At 45.0% G+C, this 25,872-nt stretch overlaps 1 protein-coding gene across 1 annotated transcript in view; it reads right to left on the bottom strand.

Annotated features, from left to right (window-relative positions):
- Positions 1–25,332, bottom strand: part of DUSP19 (dual specificity phosphatase 19) — a 33,801-nt gene extending 8,469 nt beyond the window's left edge. Inside the window, exons 1-3 of the mRNA XM_040357628.1 lie at positions 24,925–25,332; positions 17,448–17,494; positions 1,346–1,498 (exon numbers count right to left, since the gene is read on the bottom strand). Of these exons, the coding sequence (XP_040213562.1) occupies positions 1,346–1,498; positions 17,448–17,494; positions 24,925–25,150 (426 nt within the window). The 5' untranslated portion in view covers positions 25,151–25,332. The remainder of the gene's footprint in view (positions 1–1,345; positions 1,499–17,447; positions 17,495–24,924) is intronic.
- Positions 25,333–25,872: the final 540 nt, after the last annotated feature.

The raw sequence follows: 25,872 nt of genomic DNA on the forward strand, positions 1-25,872 counted from the left end.
AGTGAAGGAGGACTGCACTAAGGTAAAGGAAGCTATTTAGGTAATTTTTTTTTAACCTTTACAACCCCTTTAACCACTTAAGGACCCCTTCACGCCGATATACGTTGGCAGAATGGCACGGCTGGGCACATCCACGTACCTGTACGTGGCCCTTTAAGCCCAGCCGTGGGGGTCGTGCCGCCGGCGACCTGGTCCGAAGCTCCGTGACCGTGGATCCGATCGCCGCTGGAGTCCCGTTATCGGTCCCCGGAGCTGAAGAACGAGGAGAGCTGTGTGTAAACACAGCTTCCCCGTTCTTCACTGTGGCGCTGTTATTGATCGTGTGTTCCCTGATATAGGGAAGCACGATCAATGACGTTGCACGTCCAGCCCCGCCCCCCTACAGTTAGAAACACATATGAGGTCACACTTAACCCCTTCAGCGCCCCCTAGTGGTTAACTCCCAAACTGCAAATGACATTTTCACAGTAAACAATGCATTTTTATAGGATTTTTTGCTGTGAAAATGACAATTGTCCCAAAAATGTGTCAAAATTGTCCGCCATGATGTCGCGGTCACGAGAAAAAAAAAACCCTGATAGCCGCCATTAGTAGTAAAAAAAAAAAATTAATAAAAATGCAATAAAACTATCCCCTATTTTGTAAACGCTATAAATTTTGCGCAAACCAATCGATAAATGCTTATTGCGATTTTTTTACCAAAAATAGGTAGAAGAATACGTATCGGCCTAAACTGAGGACATTTTTTTTTTTATATATGTTTTTGGGGGATATTTATTATAGCAAAATGTAAAAAATATTGATTTTTTTTCAAAATTGTCGCTCTATCTTTGTTTATAGCGCAAAAAATAAAAACCGCAGAGGTGATCAAATACCACCAAAAGAAAGCTCTATTTGTGGGGAAAAAAAGACTCCAATTTTGTTTGGGAACCACGTCGCAGGACCGCGCAATTGTCTGTTAAAGCGACACAGTGCCGAATCGCAAAACCTGGCCTGGGCATTTAGCAACAAAATGGTCCGGGGCTTAAGTGGTTAAAAAATGCAGCATGCTCAAAAAAAATTTTTGGTTGTTTTTCAGAAGCCGAAAAATTATGTGAAGCCCACACACGATCATTTTAAATACATTTTTTTTAAAACAACGTTTTTTTCATGCCGAAAAATGATCGCGTGTACGCGGCATTGGTGTTACTACAAACATTGTGGTGCCATTGTTGCACTACCTGTCCATAAAACAATATCTATACTGCAGGGTATATGAGTTATCTGTACACCCCTGTACCTCATCTCTAAAATTAAGAATGATGAAATGTATTCTAGAAAAATAAAGAGTAAGAGAAATTCTTACCTCCTTTTTTGTTTGTTCTATAAAATCAAAGCACTCCGGGAAATAGGAAGTGATGTCAGTCTCAGGGAGATCAAGGATGGAAAGCTTCCTGTAAGTGAATTCATTTGGAAATACATTTTCCACACCATAGGCCACATTCAAAATATGGGTAACCTACATGATGATATGAAAAATAATAATGTTAGAAGTATTAAAGAAAAAAAAGGACCGCCACCAAACTGAGGAAGAATTAGGTATTATTGTTTTTCCAAGGGTGCAAGTATGCAGCACTAAAACCATTAGGCGTCATTCAGACGAGGCGGACTCCATCGCTACAAAGTCCGCCAGCTCAGCGGGAGATCTCTCTGCTGATCTCCGCTGAGCTGGCGGATGACAGGTCCCTCTCTGCTCACTAAAAGGGGAGGGGCTTGTTGAGCACCGCTGTCTCCTATGGAGAGATCTGATGAAAACGGACAGCATGTCCTTTTCATGAGATCTCTCCCAATCCGCTCCGCCATGGGCGGATGGCGAAATATCGCCATACGTCTGATTTTAGCGGATCGGGTCGGATGTTAGTGGACATGTCACCGATGACATCCGACGCGCCATAGGCTTGCATGGAGCGGCCGTTCAGATCTGCCGACAAAACTGACAGGCAAACCTGAACGGTCCAACAGCGTGAAAGGGGCCTTAACACCAAACTGAACTTTTAGTTTAAATCTCTCTACAAAGATCCAACACACCCCCTTCAGAGTCTGAACAAGAGTTCTCCAATCAAAAAGGAGCATGAGATTTGCTGATTGCAGAGTCATAGGTTGGACTCAGCAGGGGGGCACGTCAGACCTCCACAGAGAGACCAGTGTTTCCAGTCCTTTTATGTAGCTGCTGGCAGGGAGAATACTTTTTTTTTTTTCATTTAAGATGTAGTGGTTTTTGCAAGAAAAATTCAAGTGTTACTAAACCCAGGACCCTGCTTTCACTGTATCTGGTCCCCCACAGTTCACAGAACATGGAAATGCAATTATTTTAAGAAAATATAAACTGCTAAATACCTTTATTCATCAGCAGTTAGGCAATTTTGTGACTTCTGTCGCTGTTTGGTTAAAGCTTATAGGAGGAGTTTTCATTCTCCCCGATTGTCCTATGAGGCTGCAGGACCCCTGACCCTCGGTCTGGACAGTGCTGATTGGCCAAGTGCACTCTCAAAAAAAAAAAAAACTCTCTATCAATACACACCAAATTGAGCATGTACAGCTTGTCCCCTAGCCTCTGTCCTATCAGGAGATGGTTTGGGGACTGTGGAAGAAGGAGAAGACAGGATCAAACAGCCTTTTTACACAACGGAGGATTAACCCCTTAGGTTCCACAGTGAGTAGAACACAAATGCTTTACTAAATATATACAGACTGATTTTACTGTTCTGGGTTTAGTAACACTTTAACTGTAGGACTTTGAAATGCTCTTGTTTTGATGGGCCGAAAAAGGAAAATTGTATATTCACCTTTCCATCATTTTCCTTTCCTGGCGCATCTTCATGGCAGTAAACACTGGGTTGCGACTCTGTCCCCACAACCTGAAAGGCCTGGTTAGCTTTAAGTTCTAAAGAGGAACCCACCGCAGCATTCTCCATATCTGTCACCTTAATGGGTGGGAATATGTGTGCTGCCATGAAGATTTAAGTATGAGCCGAACACCTCCCGGTTCGCTTCTCCCCAGAACTTGCGAACAGGCAAAAAAAAATTTCCAACACGCGAACACCGTTAAAGTCTATTGGACAAGAACATGAAAAATCAAAAGTGCTCATTTTAAAGGCTTATATGCAAGTTATTGTCATAAAACGTGTTTGGGGACCTGGGTCCTGCACCAGGGGACATGTATCAATACAATTTTTTTTTTTTTAGGAGCAGTGATTCTAATAATGTTTAAAGTGAAACAATAAAAATGAAATATTTCTTAAAATTTCATACCTCGGGGGTGTCTATAGCATGCCTGTAAAGTGGCACATTTTTCCCATGTTTAACCACTTAAGCCCCGGACCAATACGCTGTCTAAAGACCAGAGGTGTTTTTACAATTTGGCAATGCGCTGCTTTAACTGGTAATTGCGCGGTCATGCAATGTTGTACCGAAACGAAACTTGCGTCCTTTTCTTCCCACAAATAGAGCTTTATTTTGATGGTATTTGATCGCCTCTGCGATTTTTATTTTTTGCGATATAAACGCAAAAAGACCGTAAATTTTGAAAAAAAAATATTTTTCTTATAACAAAAAGTAAAAAAAATCGAATAAACTAAATTTTAGTCAAACATTTAGGCCAAAATGTATTCAGCCACATGTCTTTAGTAAAAAAAATCGCAATAAGCGTATATTTATTGGTTTTCGCAAAAGTTATAGCGTCTACAAACTAGGGTACATTTTCTGGAATTTACACAGCTTTTATTTTATGACTGCCTATCTCATTTCTTGAGGTGCTAAAATGGCAGGGCAGTACAAAACCCCCCCAAATGACCCCATTTTGGAAAGTAGACACCCCAAGGAAACTGCTGAGAGGCATGTTGAGTCCATTGAATATTTAATTTTTTTGTCCCAAGTGATTGAATAATGACGAAAAAAAAAAAAAAAAATGTTTACAAAAAGTTGTCACTAAATGATATATTTCTCACACATGCCATGGTTATATGTGGAATTGCACCCCAAAATACATTCTGCTGCTTCTCCTGAGTACGGGGATACCACATGTGTGGGACTTTTTGGGAGCCTAGCCGCATACGGGGCCCCAAAACCCAAGCACCGCCTTCAGCATTTCTAAGGGCACAAATTTTTGATTTCACTCCTCACTACCTATCAAGGTTTCGAAGGCCATAAAATGCCAAAATAGCAAAAAAAAAAACCAAATGACCCCATTTTGGAAAGTAGACACCCTAAGCTATTTGCTGAGAGGCATGTCGAGTCCATGGAATATTTTATATTTTGACACAAGTTGCGGGAATATGACAAACTGATTTTTTTTTGCACAAAGTTGTCACTAAATGATATATTGCTCACACATGCCATAGTTATATGTGGAATTGCACCCCAAAATACATTCTGCTGCTTCTCCCGAGTACGGGGATACCACATATGTGGGACTTTTTGTGAGCCTAGCCGCATACGGGGCCCCGAAAACAAAGCACCGCCTTCAAGATTTCTAAGGGCATACATTTTTGATTTCACTCCTCACTACCTATCACTACCTATCACAGTTTTGAAGGCCATAAAATGCCAAGATGTCACACAACCCCCCCAAATGACCCCATTTTGGAAAGAAGACACCCCAAGCTATTTGCTGAGAGGCATGTTGAGTCCATGGAATATTTAATTTTTTTGCCCCAAGTCACTGAATAATGACCAAAAAAAAAAAAATACAAAACGTTGTCACTAAATGATATATTTCTCACACATGCCACGGTTATATGTGGAATTGCACCCCAAAATACATTCTGCTGCTTCTCCTGAGTACGGGGATACCACATGTGTGGGACTTTTTGGGAGCCTAGCCGCGTACGGGGCCCCGAAAACCAAGCACTGCCTTCAAGATTTGTGTGAGTGAAATCAAAAATTTATGTCCTTAGAAATCTTGAAGGCGGTGCTTGGTTTTCGGGGTCTCATACGCGGCTAGGCTCCCAAAAAGTCCCACACATGTGGTATCCCCGTACTCAGGAGAAGTAGCAGAATGTATTTTGGGGTGCAATTCCACATATAACCATGGCATGTGTGAGAAATATATCATTTAGTGACAATGTTTTGTACATTTTTTTATTTTAATTTTTTTTGGTCATGATTCAATCACTTGGGGCAAAAAAATTAAATATTCCATGGACTCAACATGCCTCTCAGCAAATAGCTTGGGGTGTCTACTTTCCAAAATGGGGTCATTTGGGGGTTTTTTGTGCTATTTTGGCATTTTATGGCCTTCGAAACTGTGATAGGTAGTGAGGAGTGAAATCAAAAATTTGCGCCCTTAGAAATGCTGAAGGCGGTGCTTGGTTTTCGGGGTCCCGTACGCGGCTAGGCTCCCAAAAAGTCCCAAACATGTGGTATCCCCGTACTCAGGAGAAGCAGCAGAATGTATTTTAGGGTGCAACTCCACATATAACCATGGCATGTGTGAGCAATATATCATTTAGTGACACATTTTTCTTTTTTTTTTTTTTTTCTCATTATTCAATCACTTTGGACAAAAAAAAAAAAAATCAATGGACTCAACATGCCTCTCAGCAGTTTCCTTGGGGTGTCTTCTTTCCAAAATGGGGTCATTTGGGTTTTTTTTGTGCTATTTTGGCATTTTATGGCCTTCGAAACTGTGATAGGTAGTGAGGAGTGAAATCAAAAATTTACACCCTTAGAAAGCCTGAAGGCGGTGATTGGTTTTTGGGGTCCCGTACGCGGCTAGGCTCCCAAAAAGTCTCACACATGTGGTATCCCCGTACTCAGGAGAAGCAGCAGAATGCATTTTGGGGTGTAATTCCACATATGCCCATGGCATGTTTGAGCAATATATCATTTAGTGACAACTTTGCGCAAAAAAAAATATATATATATATATATATATTTATATTTCCCGCAACTTGGGTCAAAATCTAAAATATTCCATGGACTTAAGATGCCTCTCAGCAAATAGCTTGGGGTGTCTACTTTCCAAAATGGGGTCATTTGGGGGGGTTTTCAATTGTCCTGGCATTTTATGCACAACAATTAGAAGCTTATGTCACACATCACCCACTCTTCTAACCACTTGAAGAAAAAGCCCTTTCTGACACTGTTTGTTTACATAAAAACATATTATTTTTTTGCAAGAAAGTAAAGTTGAACCCCCAAACATTATATATTTTTTTAAAGCAAAGGCCCTACAGATTAAAATGGTAGGTGTTGCAAAAAAAATTTCCACACAGTATTTGCGCAGCGTTTTTTCAAACGCATTTTTTGGGGAAAAAATACACTTTTTTTTATTTTAAAGCACTAAAACACACTATATTGCCCAAATTATTGATGAAATAAAAATTATGATCTTAGGCCGAGTACATGGATACCAAACACGACATACTTTAAAATTGCGCACAAACGCGCAGTGGCGACAAACTACATACATTTTTAAAAGCCTTTAAAAGCCTTTACAGGTTACCACATTAGATTTACAGAGTAGGTCTACTGCTAAAATGACTGCCCTCGATCTGCCCTTCGCGGTGATACCTCACATGCATGGTGCAATTGCTGTTTACATATGACTCCAGACCGACGCTTGCGTTCGTCTTTGCGCAAGAGCAGGGGGGGACAGGGATGCTTTTTTTTATTTTTTTATTTTTTTATATATTTATTTCGCTTTTTTTATTTTATTTGTTAACTGTTCCTTCCATTTATTTATTTTTTTACCATTTTTATTGTTATCTCAGGGAATGTAAATATCCCTTATGATAGCAATAGTTAGTGACAGGTACTCTTTTTTTTTTTTAAATGGGGTCTATTAGACCCTAGATCTTTCCTCTGCCCTCAAAGCATCTGACCACACCAAGATCGGTGTGATAAAATGCTTTCCCATATTCTCAATGGCGCCGTTTATATCTGGGGGGGGGGACATTCCCTCCCACTGAATGTAAAAGCAGTCTAGAGGCTAATTAGCCGCTAGGACTGCTTTTACATGAAAGCCGACCGCTGGCTGAAAAGAATGATACCAAGATGATGCCTAAACCCGCAGGCATCATTCTGGTATAACCATTCAAAGTCCTGCAACATACCAGTACGTTGATGGTTCTTGTTGGACATGTATTGTAATCTTTTTTTTTTTCATGCAGTCTGTTGGCTGAACAAAAAAAAGATTGATCGGTGGGTATGCCCACCATTAGGATACCTCCCTTCATCCACCCACTTCTAATGATGGGCATACATGCACCATTTATATATGCCGAAGCATGGGGGCATCCTCCCGCAAAAAAGTTATGCCGCGTACGGTCGGACTTTTCTATGCCGCGTACACACGGTCGGACTTTTCTATGCCGTGTACACATGGTCAGACTTTTCCACAGGAAAGCCTCCGTAGGAATGTCAACCGTATGTACGCGGCATTAGGAGCAAAATCGCTCCTCCGCCCCTAATGCCCCCATGCTCCGGCATATATGCTCTTTTTTGAACTGTAGTGGTGAAATCACCTCCTACAGCATTGGAGTCGCGGCTTTATATATCGTGGGAGCAAACGCTGTTGCTGTCACGCTAAATAAATCCGCACTGCAACTGAATGGCGTACCTGCTAAGCAAATGATGGTTAACATTAAAACAAAGTAACATTCCAGTATAACAGTAAGATCATACCATACCTGCAAAGCAAATACCTATAAAAAAACATAGTAAAAAATAAAACATTTTTTAACGCAACCTGTGCCTAAAATATATATATATGCCAAAGCATGGGGGCATCCTCCCGCAAAAAAGTTATGCCGCGTACGGTCGGACTTTTCTATGCCGCGTACACACGGTCGGACTTTTCTATGCCGTGTACACATGGTCAGACTTTTCCACGGGAAAGCCTCCGTAGGAATGTCAACCGTATGTACGCGGCATTAGGAGCAAAATCGCTCCTCCGCCCCTGCTGCCCGCATGCTTCGGCATATATGCTCTTTTTTTTAACTGTGGTGGTGAAATCACCTCCTACAGCACTGGAGTCGCGGCTTTATATATCGTGGGAGCAAACGCTGTTGCTGTCAAGATAAATAAGTCCGCGCAACAGCTGAATGGCGTACCTGAAAACAGTAAAATAAATTACATACCTGAAAAGCAAGCATGGAAAAGCAAGCATGAAAAAACATAACAACAATAAAACTTTGCAGAATAGAATACAGTAAAAAAGAGCAGAACAATAGAGAGAGAATAGAGAGGGAGAGAACAATAAAACGACAACTATTTTTGGTTTTTTTATTTTATATTTTTTTGTGTGTTTTTATTTATTTATTTATTTTTTTTAACACTTTTTTTTGTAACTGTGAACTGTAACTTCAACTTTTCGGTTCCAGGTTTGGGTCTCTCAAAATGCGATGGCATCTTGGGAGACCCTGTGTGAGTGTGCCTAGCCTGTGAAATGTTTCACCCTACACTAATAATTAACGTGTGTGTGGAAGCGTTCAAAACATTCACCAATACAAAGACCAGGATTGCCAGGACATTTGGGACAAAAATAACGGGTGTCACGCCTAAATCCGCGCTTGGTACAGACACGACATTTTCTTTGGGGGGCTCGTTGGGTAGGGGTACTTGGGAGGACATAAGAAAAATGCCTCTCATGCAGTCGGCTTACTGCATTTGGTAGGAGATGGTGAGGTACAATACCGCCTGGATACAGGAGTTCTGTGATGATATCCCTCTGGAATTGAAGGAAGGATTCATTCCGTCCTGAAGCTCTGTATACGACATGAGCATTCAGTAGAGCCAATTGAAATAAATGTAGAGACACTTTTTTGTACCAGCGTCTCGTCTTACGGGCAATATGATACGGCGCCATCAACTGGTCGTTGAGGTCCACCCCTCCCATATTAAGGTTATATTCGTGGACACAGAGGGGTTTCTCCACAACACCAGTCGCCGTACGAATTTGGACTGTCGTGTCTGCGTGAAGGGTGGTAAGAACGAAAACATTCCTATTGTCCCGCCACTTCACAGCGAGCAAATTTTTACATCTGCAGCAGGCTCTCGCCCCCGGCCTAACACGGGCATCTACAAGCCGCTGGGGGAAGCCCCGGCGATTAGGTCGCACGGTGCCACATGCTCCAATCTGTTGATCAAATAAGTGGCTAAAAAGTGGCACGCTGCTGTAAAAATTGTCCACATACAAATGGTACCCCTTTCCGAATAAGGGTGACACCAAGTCCCAAACAATCTTGCCAGCGCTCCCCATGTAATCTGGGCATCCTTCCGGCTCTACCTGACTATCTTTTCCCTCGTAAACCCTAAAGCTCCATGTGTAGCCTGTGGCCCTGTCACAGAGCTTATAGAGCTTGACCCCGTATCTGGCACGCTTGCTGGGAAGGAACTGTTTGAAAGACAAGCGGCCAGCAAATTTAATCAGGGACTCATCAACGCATACAACCTGCTGGGGATTAAACAAGGCTGCAAAACGTTCGTTGAAATGGTTTACGAGGGGCCGAATTTTGTAGAGCCGGTCAAATTCAGGGTCTCCACGTGGACGACAAAGTGCATTGTCACTGAAATGCAGGAACCGCAGGATCGCCTCGTATCGTCTCCTGGCCATGTGAGCAGAGAAAATGTACATATGGTCAATGGGATGTGTGGACCAATACATCCGCAATGACGGAAATTTGTGTATGCCCATGTTGAGGGTAAGGCCCAGAAAGGTCTTAAATTCGGAAACCTCGAGAGGTTTCCATTCTTTGGCAAGGCGAGACTGGGGGTTAGCGGCGATGTAAGTACCAGCATATAAATTAGTCTGGTCCACAATAGATCTATAGAGATCTTCCGTGAAATACAGCGAATAAAAATCAAGTGACATAAAGTTCGCTGTATCCACCTGAATACCGGGTTGGCCAGTGAATGGGGGAAGTACAGGTGCTGTAGAAGTGGTGGGGACCCAATCAGGATAGGCAAATTCTACAGGAAGGGCACTATGGACACGACGGGCCTGTCTCTGTCTTCTTCTTGGTGGCAGCGGGACACTACTTGTGCTTGCCACATCGCCAGCTTCAACTGCACTTATGGGACTCGCCACGTCACCAAGTGTTACTGCAGTGCTGGATAAACGACCAGGGTGTACTAGGCCGCTGGTGCTTGCCAATTCACCAGAAGGAATAGCGGCGCTAGTACTGGATCTCTGCTCCATACGAGGGTCCTGCGGTTCTTGCTGCTCAACAACATCAGAATGGGATCGGGTACGCCTGGCCTTAGCAGGGACCTCAACTTCGTCGTGCGAGCTATCTGACATGGAGCCGCTGTCGTAAATGGGTTCATATTCTGAGCCAGAATCTGTCAGATGCGTGACCTCCTCCTCTTCACTATCTGACATGCACATGAACTCCAAGGCCTGCTTATCATTGTACCTTCGGTTTGCCATTTTGGACTCTAAATTTAGTGGTACAATGGTAAGGATTCACAGGTAAAAAAAGCACCTGACTATAGAAAAGCAAATGTAGAAAACGCTTAAAAAAAAAACTGTAAGCGATCGCAGGGATCAGGCCTGTCTCTGCGAACGCTGCAGTTATGTGTCTTGTGTTTTGTAAGTGACAGTGATCGATCGATACTGCACTTGGGTGGGTTGGGCTGGGCAGAGGGGGAAAACGCAGGTGCTAGCGGGTATCTGGGCTGATTCCGCTAACAATGCGTTTTTGGGTACCCTAAACTGCTGGGTACGCTAGTATAGATCTGATCAGATCAGGTATCGATCCGTTCAGATCCTATACCACTAAGGGGGGTGTATGCTTAGCGAGTGGGTGTAAGCGGTACTGGCTCTAACCTAACGCTGCCTGGGGCGACGCAGACCCTGACTGGCGCTAAAATTAAATTTATATCACCCGCCGGGTGATCAGGGGGTTAAACCTATTGGGTTATATATACGGCGGGTGCTCTGATGCTATAAACAGCAAACTAACCAACCAGCGTCAACCGTAACACTTATACGGTGATCACTGGTGAAAGGGTTAACTAGGGGGCAATCAGGGGGTTAAAACCTTTATTCGGTAATATATGGGGGTACCTAACGCTTTCTAAAAACCTGGTGGCGAACCTAAAATAACTAAATAACTAACTGGCTAACCACGTCACCAGTGACACTTATACAGTGATCAGTGGTGAAAGGGTTAACTCTAGGGGCAATCAGGGGTTAAAACCTTTATTTATGGGGGTACCTAACGCTATATAAACCTGGCGGCGAACCTCAAAAAAAACTAACTGCCTAGCGGCAACAGTGACACTAATACAGCGATCAGAAACCGATCGCTTAGTGACACTGGCAATAGGGGTGAAAGGGTTAACTCTAGGGGCAATCAGGGGTTAAAACCTTTATTTATGGGGGTACCTAACGCTATATAAACCTGGCGGCGAACCTCAAAAAAAACTAACTGCCTAGCGGCAACAGTGACACTAATACAGCGATCAGAAACCGATCGCTTAGTGACACTGGCAATAGGGGTGAAAGGGTTAACTCTAGGGGCAATCAGGGGTTAAAACCTTTATTTATGGGGGTACCTAACGCTATATAAACCTGGCGGCGAACCTCAAAAAAAACTAACTGCCTAGCGGCAACAGTGACACTAATACAGCGATCAGAAACCGATCGCTTAGTGACACTGGCAATAGGGGTGAAAGGGTTAACTTTAGGGGCAATCAGGGGTTAAACCTTTATTGGGGGGGGGGTAGGGGGCTACCCTGGACCTAAAGGGGCCTAAACCTAACTGCCCTGACACTTTTTTCTGTCACACTGACACTAAAAGCAGTGATCAGAAAATAAATGATCACTGCAATCAGTGACACTGTGACAGGGGGTGATCTGGGGGTGCTGGGGGGGTGATCGGGGGGGGTTATGTGCCTATGTGTGCTGTGTCAGTGTGCTGTTGGTGCAACTCACAGTACTGACGTCTTCTCTCCTCTGGAATCGGACGAAAAGACCGCCAGAGGGGAGAAAACGTCACTTCCTCCCTGCCTGTGTTTACAGTTACACAGGCAGGGAGGGCTCAGCTGGAATCTCATTCGCCGAGGGAGATCGAGAGGGGACGGCTGGAAACCAATAGCCGCCCCCTCCTCCCGGACCTCCCGTACACCGTTCCCGGCCGTCGCATGTACCGGAGGGGGTCCCGATCGGACCCCCGAACCGAGGTAAGGCGGGGACGTACCTATACGCCCATGTGCCTGTACGTGCCATATTGTGGACGTATATGTACATGCGGTGGTCGGGAACTGGTTAAGAACAGTCCCTGCAGCAAAATGAAATTTCTAAAGGAAAAAAAGTCATTTAAAACTGATCACGGCTGTAATGAATTGTCGGGTCCCGGCAATACAGATAAAATTAATTGAAGAAAAAAAACACGGCATGGGTTCCCCCCAGTCCATTACCAAAAAATGTGTAAGGGTCCCCCCAAATTCCATACCAGGCCCTTCAGGACTGGTATGGATATTAAGGGGAATCCTGTGCCAATTAAAAAAAAAAAATGGCGTAGGGGTCCCCCTCAAAATCAATACCAGCTCCTTATCCAAGCATGCAACCTGGCAGGCCGCAGGAAAAGAGGGGGGACGAGAGAGCGCCCCCCTCCTGAACCATACCAGGCCACATGCGCTCAACATGGGGAGGATGCTGGACCACAAAGCACTATGTTCCCATGTTTTGTCCGGTGGTTGTGGGGGTCTGTGGGCAGGGGGCTTATAGGAATCTGGAAGCCCCCTTTTAACAAGGGGACCCCCAGATCCCGCCCTTCCATGTGAGTTGGTAACAGGGTACATTGTATCCCTACCATTTCACCCCAAAAAATTCACCCCGTTACCAATTCACATGGGGGGCCGGAATCTGGGGGTCCCCTTGTTAAAGGGGGCTTCCAGATTCCTATAAGCCCCCCGCCCTCAGACCCCCACAACCACCGGGCAAGGGTTGTGGGTCCAGACAGCAAAGCATCCTCCCCATGATGAGAGCATGTGGCCTGGTACGGTTCAGGAGGGGGGCGCTCTCTCACCCCCCTCTTTTCCTGCGGCCTGTCAGGTTGCATGCTCGGATAAGGGTCTGGTATTGATTTTGAGGGGGACCCCCACACATTTTTTTTTATTTTGGGTCAGGATTCCCCTTAATATTCATACCAGACCCAAAGGGCCTGGTAATGGACTTAGGGGGGAACCCATGCTGTTTTTTTCAATGAATTTTATCTGTATTGCTGAGACTCGACAATTCATTACAGCCACGATCAGTTTTAATTTACTTTTTTTTCCCTTTAGAAATGTCATCTTGCTGCAGGGACTGTTCTAAACATGGAAAAAATGCACCACTTTACAGGCATACTATAGACACCCCCCAGGTACGAAATTTTAAGGAATATTTAATTTGTTTTTATTGTTTCACTTTAAGCATTATTAAAATAACTGCTCCCGAAAAAAACGGATGTTTTTAAAACTTTTTTTGCATTAATACATGTCCCTTGGGGCAGGACCCAGGTCCCCAAACACTTTTTATGACAATAACTTGCATTTAAGCCTTTAAAATGAGCACTTTTGGTTTTTCATGTTAGTGTCCCATAGACTTTAAGGCTGGATTGACATCTATGCCGAGATTCAAATTGTGTATTGGCCAGCATTACTTACCTGATCCTCTGCTTCTTCAGGCTCCTCCACGACACTAATTCAGTCTCTGCAGCCTATTCTCCTCTGCATTCCAGTGGTTGGATGTCTCTGACGTCATCAAGACCGATTCAAGGACCATAGCTCAGCGTTGGACATGGAAACGCCAAAGAGGACAGTCTACTACCGGAATGTATGGGAGTGCTGTTTGCCAGGGAAATGGAGGATTGGGTAAGAAAAACAGGTTTTACCATTCCCTAGACTAAACAGCCATTTAACCCTTGCAGTGAGGCACAGCTCCATTGCAGTGGAGGGATTTTATCTTTCCTGGAGTTAAGCTTTAGCAGCTCTTGAGATAGATTGTGTGTGTGTGTGTATATATATATATATATATATATATATTGTGACAGGAAGTGTTGGCACAGACGGGAGATACATTTCTGCCTTGTTTAGAAAATTCACCAATTACTATCAGGTGTCGGCTGCAGAGGTAGCCAAAAAGGTTTAAGGACGTTGGATAGCTTCAGCTGCTCAGAATGAGAAAATTAAGGCCTCTATAAGTTGTCCAGAGTATTACTACTGAATGCTGCATCCTGAGGCTTGTTGAGTTAAGGAGAGCAGTGAGCTGAGGAAGACTTCTGAAGGTGAAGTGGTTGTTGATATTTTTGCTGTGTGATAAGAAAATCAAAAAGACTATTGTTTTCTGCTGGAAGACCAGCAGTGTCTGCCCAGCAGTAGGCTCTGCCAGACTCCATAGGTAGGTTCCTGTGTGGTGAAGGTAGACGGCCTAAGTGGCCAGGGTTTATTTTATGTTTTGTTTATGCTGTTTGGATGCTTGCACTTGTTTCCAGCAATATGGAAGAATAAACCATAACCCTTGTTTTTTCAACCACCCACAGCTACCTCTCTGTATAATTCAGTGTGTAGTGAACCCACTCAGGAGGACACACACCCCGCTACCAAGCTAACCCCTTACAATATATATATATATATATATATATATATATATATATATATATATATATATATATATATATATATATATATATATATATATATTGTAAGGGGTTAGCTTGGTAGCGGGGTGTGTGTCCTCCTGAGTGGGTTCACTACACACTGAATTATACAGAGAGGTAGCTGTGGGTGGTTGAAAAAACAAGGGTTATATATATATATTTTATATCACCAGGCTCTCAACTTGATAAAGTAGAACGAAATGGGGGGTTTACTTATAACACAAACTTTTTCTGCCTTAAAATAGGGGGAAAATGTGTGTGTGTGTTGTACGCCGATATAGGGCTGCCTTGGGGGGCAAGGAGGGAACGAGCGCTGTCCAAATACAGAGCCATGATCGCCTGTGTACTCAGCTTGTTGTCACGCCTAGTCCCGCCCCCTGGGCGGAACTGGGCGTGACTGCAAACAGAGCACACAGAAGATCCGGCTATGTCTTTTCCGGCAATGACAAGGCTGCAGATGGGCACAGATTAGCCTGCAAGTAAAGACAAGACTGCAGATGGGCACTGATTAGGCTGTAATGATGGGCAAGGCTGCAGATGGGCACTGATTAGGCTGCAATGATGGGCAGATGGGCACTGATTAGGCTGCAATGATGGGCACTGATCAGGCTGCAATGATGGGCACTGATCAGGCTGCAATGATGGGCACTGATCAGGCTGCAATGATGGGCACTGATCAGGCTGCAATGATGGGCAAGGCTGCAGATGGGCACTGATCAGGCTGCAATGATGGGCAAGGCTGCAGATGGGCACTGATCAGGCTGCAATGATGAGCAAGGCTGCAATGAAGGGCACTGATTAGACTGCAGTGATGGGCAATGGCGAGGCTGCAGATGGGTACTAATAAGGCTGCATTGATGGGCACAGACCCTTATTTTGCTTCAAAATTATTAAAAAAAAAAAAATTTTCCTGAGATGTCCCTCTTAAAATTAAGGTGTGTGTTGTACACTGATAAATACGGTATATGTAGAGGCACATCGAGCCTGGGTTCACACTGTAGCGATGCGGGAACCAGCGCGATACCAGCGCGGGTTCCCACATCACATCTCTCCCGCAGGCAGTTCACACTTGCCCTCTGCAAACCGGTGCGAGTGTCAATACAATGGAACAGGAATCGAATTGCATGGGTGAGAACACCTATGCGATCTGATTCCAGTCCGGGAAAAATAAAGTTTCTGCACCTTTTTTGTGCAAATCCAACTGTATGGCTGAACTCGCATTGCACAGACACCGCATGTGATCTGCACCAGCAGTGCGGCTGTGAATCACATGCAATGTCTGTGTTCGCAATAGTGTGAAGCTGGGCTTATATGTTTGAAACTTTGTTTGCTGGCACTCATTTTTAACTTTTACTTCATTCACTTGAGCACATATGATTGAATAATGCACAAGGGTTGTGGGGATGAGGCCCTTGTCCCCATCAACATGGTGACATGGTGCTTTGAGGGGTCATAGACCCCCAAATCATCCTCCCAATGTTGAGAGCATGTGGCCTAGTACGGTTCAGGAGGGGGGGGGGCGCTCTCTCGTCCCCCCTTCTTTTCCTGCGGCCTGCCAGGTTGTGTGCTTGGAAAAAGGGTCTGGTATGGATTTTTGGGAGGAACTCCACATCATTTTTTTTTATTTGGGGTGGAATTCCTCTTAATATCCATACCAGACCTGAAGGGCCTGGTAATTAAATTTGGGGGGACCCCCCCACGCATTTTTTTTTATTTTTTATTAATGACTTTTCTCTGTATAGCCAGGAGCCGACAATTCATTATAGCTGCGGGAAACAAGCGCTACTTCACAGGCATATTTTACACCCCCCTAGATACGAAATTGAAAAGGAATATTTCACGTTTATTGTTTCACTTTAAGCATTATTAAAATCACTGCTCCCGAAACTGCAGTTTTTAAAACTTTTTTTGCATTGATACAAGTCCCCTGGGGCAGGAACCGGGGTCCCCAAACACTTTTTAGGACAATAATTTGCATATTAGCACTTTGAAATCTAAACGTTGGAGTCCCATAGACTTTAACAGGGTTCTAAAGTTCACACAAAGTTTTCGGGTCATCCCTAGTGTTCGCATCTTGAACGCTGTGTGGTCCATCGCATTCTGATTTTGACAGCTCATTCTTTTGAATAGGCTGCCAGGCGCACAGAACTGAGCAAAAAGTAGTGCAGGCATTACTGCAGCAACATGCGATTTGGTGGATGAGTTGTGTTTGCAGGATGCATTTAGGGTGCCATTAACAATTAATGGCTCCCGTAAGTCATTTGCAAGGGCAACGTGTTCACGTGCGGTGCAGGAAATATGCACGGAACGCACCTTCTCAGCGCCCCGTTTCGGTGTGAGTGGGCTCTTATGCCACGTACACAACGTTTTTCTTGATGTGATTTTTGTCAAGCCTGCCTTGCAAACACACGATCGTGAAAAAAAAATGCTCGAGCAAAGCGAGGTGATGTACAACACATACGACGGCACTATAAAGGGGAAGTTCCATTCGAATGGCGCCACCCTTTGGGCTGATTATGCAAATTTCCCTTCTCATAACTTGCTTCTGAGAATGCGCATTTTCCGTCATTAAAGCCCACACACGACCGTTTTTCATGACGAGAAAGACGACGACGTGAAAAACTACGAGGAAAAATAGAGCATGTTCTAAATTTTTAATGGCCATTTTTCTCGTCAAGAAAAATGCTCTGGAGCCTACACACGATCGTTTTTAACGACCAATTTAATTTTTCGTCATGAAAAGCGGTCATTAGAGTTTCTCTTTTTATCCAAAGTATTTAAATTACATTTCTTACAGCACTAAAAAAAGCAAATGTTTACCTTATAGTTTTTTAGTACAGCCAGGTCCTGTGCAATATCTTGTGAACCTAAAATAAAATGACATAAAATGCATAAAAAGGCCTTAGTTATAAAGGTAATTTAATTTATTTTGCTGTTCATTCTCTCTCTCTCTCTATATTTATATGTGTTAATTTAAGTAAACATTTTACTGTAGCAACTATTACAGTAGGCCACTTTATCTTCCAGGTATTTGCCAACAGTATTGGCAACAGAACCATCACTGACTGTCATATAAGGTGGCACACTGTGCAGAGCTACTGACATATGAAACCCTCATCAATAATTCTGACCGGCCAGTAAAGACTAGAAAACTGACATCACAATTCCTACCTGGGCAAACGGCACATTGTCTTTCTTGAATCACTGATCGCTAATCAAGGAATTTTAGGCATTACATCATACAAACTTTACTCAACTCAAATTTAGGACTGAGTCATCCCAACAATGATCGTATAATATGAATGGATGTTCTACAGTATTGCTTGGGGTTGATTCTTGTAAAGGAAATAGTGTTACTAAACCCACAACTGTAAAATCAGTGTGTATATGCAGTCATAGTAAAAAAAAATATATATAATCAGTGCAATAAACAATGTGATTGTGAAAATAAAAATATAATAAATCAATAGAATTGCCTACTGATAGGCTTGACGCGATTGCTGCCCACACCACTTAGAGTGTATCAACTTGTGACTCTCATTAGGTAATAAACAAAATATGATAAATATAATGTAGCGCAACCAAAAACTCTCGCACCTGTACACGTTACGCTCTCTAATGAGCTTCTTCAGTAGGACCTGCTGAAGAAGCTCATTAGAGAGCGTAACGCGTACAGGTACGAGGTGCCGCCATTCAGGAAGTTTTTCCGTTTTTATCAATATTGATGATATGCCGGTTTTTCACATTTGTATGTGAGTATTTTATCCCTAAGTTAAATTGTATTAAATGTTATTAGCAGAGAGTACTATGGTTTGCCTTTGTTTTATATGGCTACACGTGATTGAATGAGATCCCGGGAGGAGGACTGAGCTGCCTAGGTGCACTGTGATGAGGATTCGTGTTCCCGAGGTATGTTGAGAGATTTTTCACCAGGCGTGTGTGACTCTGTAGTGGGGTCCATATCGTGAGAACCCGGGAGGAGTCCTGTCTTGTCCAGGAACACCAGGAGGAGGAAAGATTTCCCCCAAGACATCCTGAGAGATATTACTTCAGATGTGTGTGACCCAGTAGTGGAGTCAACATTGGGAGGTGAGCAGGCATTCCAGCTAGCGGTGGTGGTCACAGAAGTCTCTGCATATCAATGAACTGTCACTGAAAGTTGCACTACGGTGGGATTTTGTCAATATTCGGACTTGACTTATGAGTTTTTGGTTGTGCTACACTATATTTATCATATTTTATATATGCAGTAAAGCATGCTTGTTATACTAGGGTAACCAGATGTACCCGGACTGAGGACACTGTCCCCGAACCAAGTCTCTCCCTGGTTTTGTCCCCGGCAGGGGCGGCGCCAGGTGGTTGCTTGGGTGTGCTTAAGCACCTCCAAAAATTCTTTAAGCACCCCCATAGCACCCCTAAAATTTAGATGCTACTACTTGCACATCTTCTTTTGATGCTAGAAGGCTGGGGACTCTTTTTTTCCTGTGGAGGGATACAGCTGCTCCGGCCACATAAGCCGATAAAGTTTAGTTAGACCCAGCAGCCTGATTTTAGAGGCGGATTGATATATAGCCTCTCCACTGCCTCCTTAGCTAATGAGAAAGCATTGTACCCGCCCCCTTCCTCAGCCCACCTGATTTGACTTCTAAGCTAAGCTGGATTGGAGGGGGAGAGGAGTGGAGAAAACACAGCCTGCTATGGAGGATGGATTGCAAGAGGACGACAGATTATTTCTCAGCCTCTGCAGTTAGCCCATGAGTCTAAAGAAACATCTTCTGCCAGCAATGAGAGCAGAGGCTGTTTCCACAGTGTGAGATACAGAAATCTAGAAGAAGAGCACCCGGACAGGATGTCTGTGTGTTCTATCCCTCCATCCATCAATCCCTCCCTCATCCATTCATCAAACCATCCCTCCCTCCCTCCCTCCCTCCCTCCCTCCCTCCATCTCTTGTTCCATCCATCTAACCATCCCTCCCTCGCTCCATCCATCTATCCCTCCCCCCCCCTCCATCCAACCATCCCTCCCTCCATCCAGGCCATGGCTCTTGCACACAGGTGGCTGAGCCCATTCAGTGTAATTGCAGCCCATGTGCAGTGTACAGCCCGTTCACTGGCATGAAAAGTTGCGTGCTGCTGTATTACTCTATACAGTGATAATAAACATGAGTACAGCTATTCATGTCAGTGACGTGCTGTACATTTCACCTGGGCTGCAATTACACTAAATGGGCTCAGCCACCTGTGTGCAAGAGCCCTGAATCTCAATAAAAGTAATGTGAACTTTCTCTCTGTACTATCTCTCTCTCTTTTCATGTTAGTGTAAGATATATGCCATATTGAGTTTGGTGGTCAGTACCATCAGCAAATGCAATCTTTTCAAGAGAATCAGCTAATTCGCAACTCCATACTCTATGTAGTGCATGCCTGAATGCTACACTCTGTACATAGCATGCTCCTGAACACTGCACTGTGTACACAGCGTGCTTCTGAACTCTGTACGCAGCGCACTCTTGATCTCTGCACTGTATACTTAGCAACTAGGGTTGTCCCGATACCACTTTTTTAGGACCGAGTACAAGTACCGATACTTTTTTCAAGTACTCGCCGATACCGAATACCGATAGTTTTTTTTAAATGTGTCCCCAAATGCAGCCATGTCCCCCACATATGCAGCCATGTCCCCCCACATATGCAGCCATGTCCCCCCACATATGCAGCCATGTCCCCCACATATGCAGCCATGTCCCCCACATATGCAGCCATGTCCCCCACATATGCAGCCATGTCCCCCACATATGCAGCCATGTCCCCCCACATATGCAGCCATGTCTCCCCATACCTAGATGCCGCCGCCTAGTTAATCAGCGTGCGGGGAACATTACAGCTTTCATTTAAATAGCTGTGTGTTCCGCGCCGCGTATAGACATTCCCCCTTACTCGGGATTGGACGGGTTATCTGCACTTTGATAGACAGATCACCCGTCCAATCCTGAGCAAGGGGGAGTGTCTATATGCGGCGGGGAACAGACAGCTATTCAAATGAAAGCTGTACTGTTCCCCACACGCTGAATAACTAGGCGGTGGCATTGCGGTATGCGGCGGCATTGCGGCGACGGTGGCGGGGGGGGGGCTTGTAGTATCGGATCTGGCATCGGGGGCATTTGCGGGAGTACAAGTACTCCCGCAAATGCTCAGTATCGGTCCCGATACCGATATCGGGACAACCCTATTAGCAACTATAGAACCCTGCACTCTGTACTTAGCACACTCTGTATATAGTGCACCCCTGAACTCTGTACATCACACACTCTGCACATCGTGCACCCCTGAACTCTGCACTCTGTACATACACTGCATATATCATTTCAGGAAAATATGCTTCTAAAATAGTTTACCATTTGCCAATAATAATAAAAAAAAAAAAATGTCCCCAGATTTCATTTAAAAAATCTGGTCATCTTTTATTATACTCACTGCAGAACCTAAGGGGTTAATCCTGTGCATTGTGTAGAAAGGCTGTTTGATCATGTCTTCTCTGAACCTTTGCTTTCTTCTACAGTCCTCAATCCATCTCTTGATACTACAGGGCACTCTGCATATGTTCAGTTTGGTGTGTATTGCTAGAGTTTTTTTTCCTTGGCAGGGTGCATGTAATGAGCACAGGGCCAATCAGCACTGTCCAGACAGAGGGTCAGGAGTCATGCAGCTTTGTAGGACAGTCAGAGTAGGATGAAAACTCCTCCTACAAGCTTTACCAGTGCTTGGCTGGACACTGATAAAAGTCACAAGACTGCGATATACTGCTGATGAGAAAAGGTATTTAGCGGTTTATATTTACTAAAATAATTGCATTTCCATGTTCTGTAGGAGACCAGATATAGTGAATGCAGGGTCCTGGGTTTAGTAACACTTTAAAGCTAGTGGGTCAGCATAGTTCAGCCAACTAGCATTTGTTATTCCTTCATGACACTTTAACCTCAGATATTTGGCCATCCAAGGTGCCAGGTACGAGTGCTCCAGAAGATGACTACCCATCTCATGTTCGTGCATTTGACATGCATTTTAATGTGTTAAAACACAACAGTGTAAAAGAACCCTCAAGCAAGAAAGGTCAGTCCACATACATCTGATATTTCAGCCTTTGGTAGCTGCTAAACTACTAGACAGAAGGTAGAGAGTTAAAGTACGGACTATAAGCATCATAGTGTGCACTTACACTGACTGTTTTAATTAACTGTGTCTTTGCACGGTTCACCCCCTTGGTCTGGTTTGTTAAGCAGTGTGAGTGCTCCAAACGGTGCCCAGTAGGGCAGCTGTTAGAAACCATGGGGTCCTATAAAGACAACCTGATATGGTGCTCCATACAGCCAAGGCTTCATTTATGAATGAACACAGTGAGTGATCGGTACTGACCACTCATTGTGTTCATTCAGGAAAGGAAGGGGCTGGTAAATATGACATATTTACTGGACCCTTCCCCCCACTCTCAAACTTTAAAGGGGTTGTAAAGGTTTATGTTTTTCATCTTAATGCATACTATGCATTAAGGTGAAAAAAAATTCAGTAATTGCAAGCCCCCCCTGTTTACTTACCTGAGCCCTCGAAAGTCCCGCGTCGAGAACGCGCTTGATGTCTGCCTGGTCTTCTCGGCTCTTTATTGGATAGATTGATAGCAGCACAGCCATTGGCTCGTGCTGCTGTCAATCAACTCCAATGATGCAAGGGCCGGGGGGCGGGGCCGAGTCCTGTAGTCGGCGGCTTATGGACGCTGGATACAGGACTCGGGAGCACGCCCGCAAGCTAACCTCCTTGGGAGAGTGCTTCCCAGAGGGGGATAGCTGATGTGGGGAGGAGCCAAGACAGCCGCCGAGGGACCCCAGAAGACGTGGATCGGTGCCACTCTGTGCAAAACAAGCTGCACAGTGGAGGTAAGTATGACATGTTTGTTATTTTTTAAAAAAAGTGAAGCTTTACAACCACTTTAAAGGAACACTAAAGGAAAACTTTTATTTTTTTTTAAATAACAAACATGTTATACTTACCTCCACTGTGCAGCTCGTTTTGCACAGAGTGTCCCCTAACCCTGTCTTCTGGGGTCCCTCGGCGGCTGTCTCGGCGCCTCCTCGCAAAAGCTTTCCACCTTCATGCGAGCGAGCTCGCATGGTGGAAAGCTTTTGCGAGCGCGCTCCCGAGATACAGCGGCGGGTATAGCCGCCGACTGTATCACTCGGCCCCGCCCCCCGGCTCGCTGCGTCATCCGCTGTGTTTGACAGAAACGCCAGCCAACGGCTGCGCTGCTATCAATCCGTCCAGCCTAGCCAATCAACGGCCAGGCTGGGAACCGAAGAGGAAAACGTGGACGCGCGCTGGACTTTCGAGGGGTCAGGCAAGTAAAACAGGGGTTCGGGGGGGGCCCGGTACCGTCGGATGTTTTTTCACCTTAATGCATAGGATGCATTAAGGTGAAAAAACATTTACCTTTACAACCCCTTTAAGGATCCTGTTGTGTGCTTGCAGTTCTGACGGGAATGAGAGGGTGGAAGCGTCAGCACTGCAGGGGTAGGGGGGAGGTCACATTGGAGGACCTGGTAAGCAGGGGGAAATGTATGGTGCACAGGGAGGGTGATCAGTGTGGCATGAGGGGCAATTACTGGAACCGGTCATTTTTATGGCTCTCTGCAGCAGCTGAAAGCCAACGGGAGCGAGAGGAGAAGAAGAGAGCCATACAGGTGATTGGTTCCAGTAATTGCCCCTCTGCCGCACCGATCACCCTCCCTGCCCACATCCGATTCACCCTGCTGCTTGGGCCCGGTACAGGAGGACTGGTGGTACCCCCTTATCTATGCTCTGGTGTCAGGGAACGGTTAAGCGCACTGTGCCCAGGACCACTTGGAAAGGGTGGTCCTGGGAATGGTTCACTTGTGGTCCGATACGGTTAGCTTCAGTGTTGGCGCAAACCGTGCTGAAGCATCATAGATCACCAAGCATGGAAGTAGGGATCACTGTGGTATGGTTGGCAGAGGTGATCATATAAGTATGCCCAGAAACACTTGCTTATAGCCCCATGTGAGTGCAAACCAGCGAGGCAGTTGGGACAATCCTACTCACTCATGGTTCAGTTGAACAATACCCAGTATAAGCGCACCCTTATATTCCTTAGGGACGCCAATGGTGAGATCTTTGCACTTGAGTTCCCAGGTCTGCACAACTGTTGTGGCTAATATTAGGAGGGTCACATTCTTCCTCTCTGACTATTTTAGCATGTGAACATTGTCACAAGAGGCACTGAAACATGCAAAAGTGGGTAGGAACAGACAGTGCCGATCCTGACCTCCCTGGGGCCCTAAGCAAAATTACATATCACATTAAAGTTGAGATATGGGGGGGGGGGGGGGGGTGTTCTGCTGTCGGAAATGACATCTTACATTAAAGTGAGAAGCGGGGGGCTGACTTCTTACCTCTTCTCCCATGCAGCCAGCGAGTGGAGAAGCGGGGAAAATTACCGTATTTAGGGCAAAATCGTGGGTGCGCGGTATACGCCGATACCCGCTTTCTCGCGCCGAGTTTTGAATACTGCGCCGACATATACCGAGCGCAGTACACTCGGGTATAGTCGGGCAGTCTCGGCTCCTTCCGCGGTCACGTCCTGGACGTACAGGACGTCAGCGCGTGTAGCCGAGCATTGCCGACAATACACGAGTGTACTGCGCTCTGTATATGTCGGCGCAGTATTCAAACTCGGCGCGGGAAACGAGCGGGGAGGACGCCGGACCCGCCGAAGAGGACACCGGACCCGCCGCAGGACACCCGAAGCCGCAGAAGGACACCGGACCCGCCGAAGAGGACACCCGAAGCCGCAGAAGGACGCCGGACCCGACGAGGCCGCCGCGCAAGACACCAAAACTGTAAGTACAAAACAAACTTTTTTCCACAGGATTCGGGGCATCTTTAGGGGTGCGCGGTATACACGGGAGCGCGTTATACTGCGATAAATACGGTACTTCTCACCAGGCGTGGACTCTTGTAATTTGGGGGCCCTCCGCAGCTTTGCGGGGCCCTAAGCGGCTTGCATAGTGAGCGTATAGGGCGGATCGGCCCTGGGAACAGAGGAAGGTATTACGGCAGAAACATTTGACAAATAAGAAGCCAGCGGTGAACCCGTCACACTGGGTTCCACTTTGATTAAGTATCACTTTTGGGTGGATTCACCCTTTAAAAATTACAATTGTTTACTTTTAGGTTTCTGATGCATAGAAAAAAAAAAAGTATAATCAAATGTACACGATTTCGCACTTACCCAACAATAGCCAGGTCTTGATGACCCCCACCTGCAGGTCCATGCTAAGGTCCTGCACATATCCACAGGCTGGTCCGTCACGTTGCTCTGGGTCATCCACAACATGTACCAGGGAATCTTTCCATGTCTCTATGATTCTCTTTCCTGATAATGTTGTGACACGAGTGCATTGTTTCTTGAGCCTGTTTTTAGAGAATCCTTTGATCTCATCACCCAGTGAGTGCATCACATGAGCATTCGCTCTACAATGTGCAGCCAGAGACGTGTAGTGACAGCAGACAACGTGTAATGACAGCAGACAATGCACTCAGATACCAAACTCACATCTGATCCCTTCCTAGACCTGGCTGTTCATTCAAGTCTTCCTGCATGACATAACAGAAGCCTTCTCATTGGGTGTTCTCTTCACAGCCTTTATTGGCTGCTTCTCACAAGGCACAGAGTGAAAGCTGGAACTGCAGATCTGGTTCCCTGAGTGCAAACCATCTGTGTGACATGCTGTTCTACTGACATCATGCAACTTTTTGACAGTTTTTACATTTAAAGCAATGCGACTAGAGAAATATGATCCTTTACCAATACATATCTCTTCATGCACAACACAGAAGCAGTGTTGCCAACCTACCAGATTGAAATTTACTGACACGACACCTGAAATTTACTGGCGCAGCCAAGTTTTTACTGGCATTTCACAAAAGTTACTAAATTACATTTAAAATTTCAGTATTTAGGCTACAAACAAGTACGCTAGGCAAATAGCAATGTGATTTAAGGTAGATATTAAAGGGGTTTTCCACCTTTTTTTTAAGTTTATTAAAAGTCAGAAGCTACAAAAAGTGTAGCTGCTGGCTTTTAATAAACAGACACTTACCTGCTCCACGGCTCCAGCGACGCGCCGGCCGGGGCTCCGCTCTTCCCCCCCCCTCGCCGGCCGGCGTCTTCATTCTT

Source organism: Rana temporaria, chromosome 6 (genome assembly GCF_905171775.1).
Source record: "Rana temporaria chromosome 6, aRanTem1.1, whole genome shotgun sequence".
NCBI lineage: Eukaryota > Metazoa > Chordata > Amphibia > Anura > Ranidae > Rana > Rana temporaria.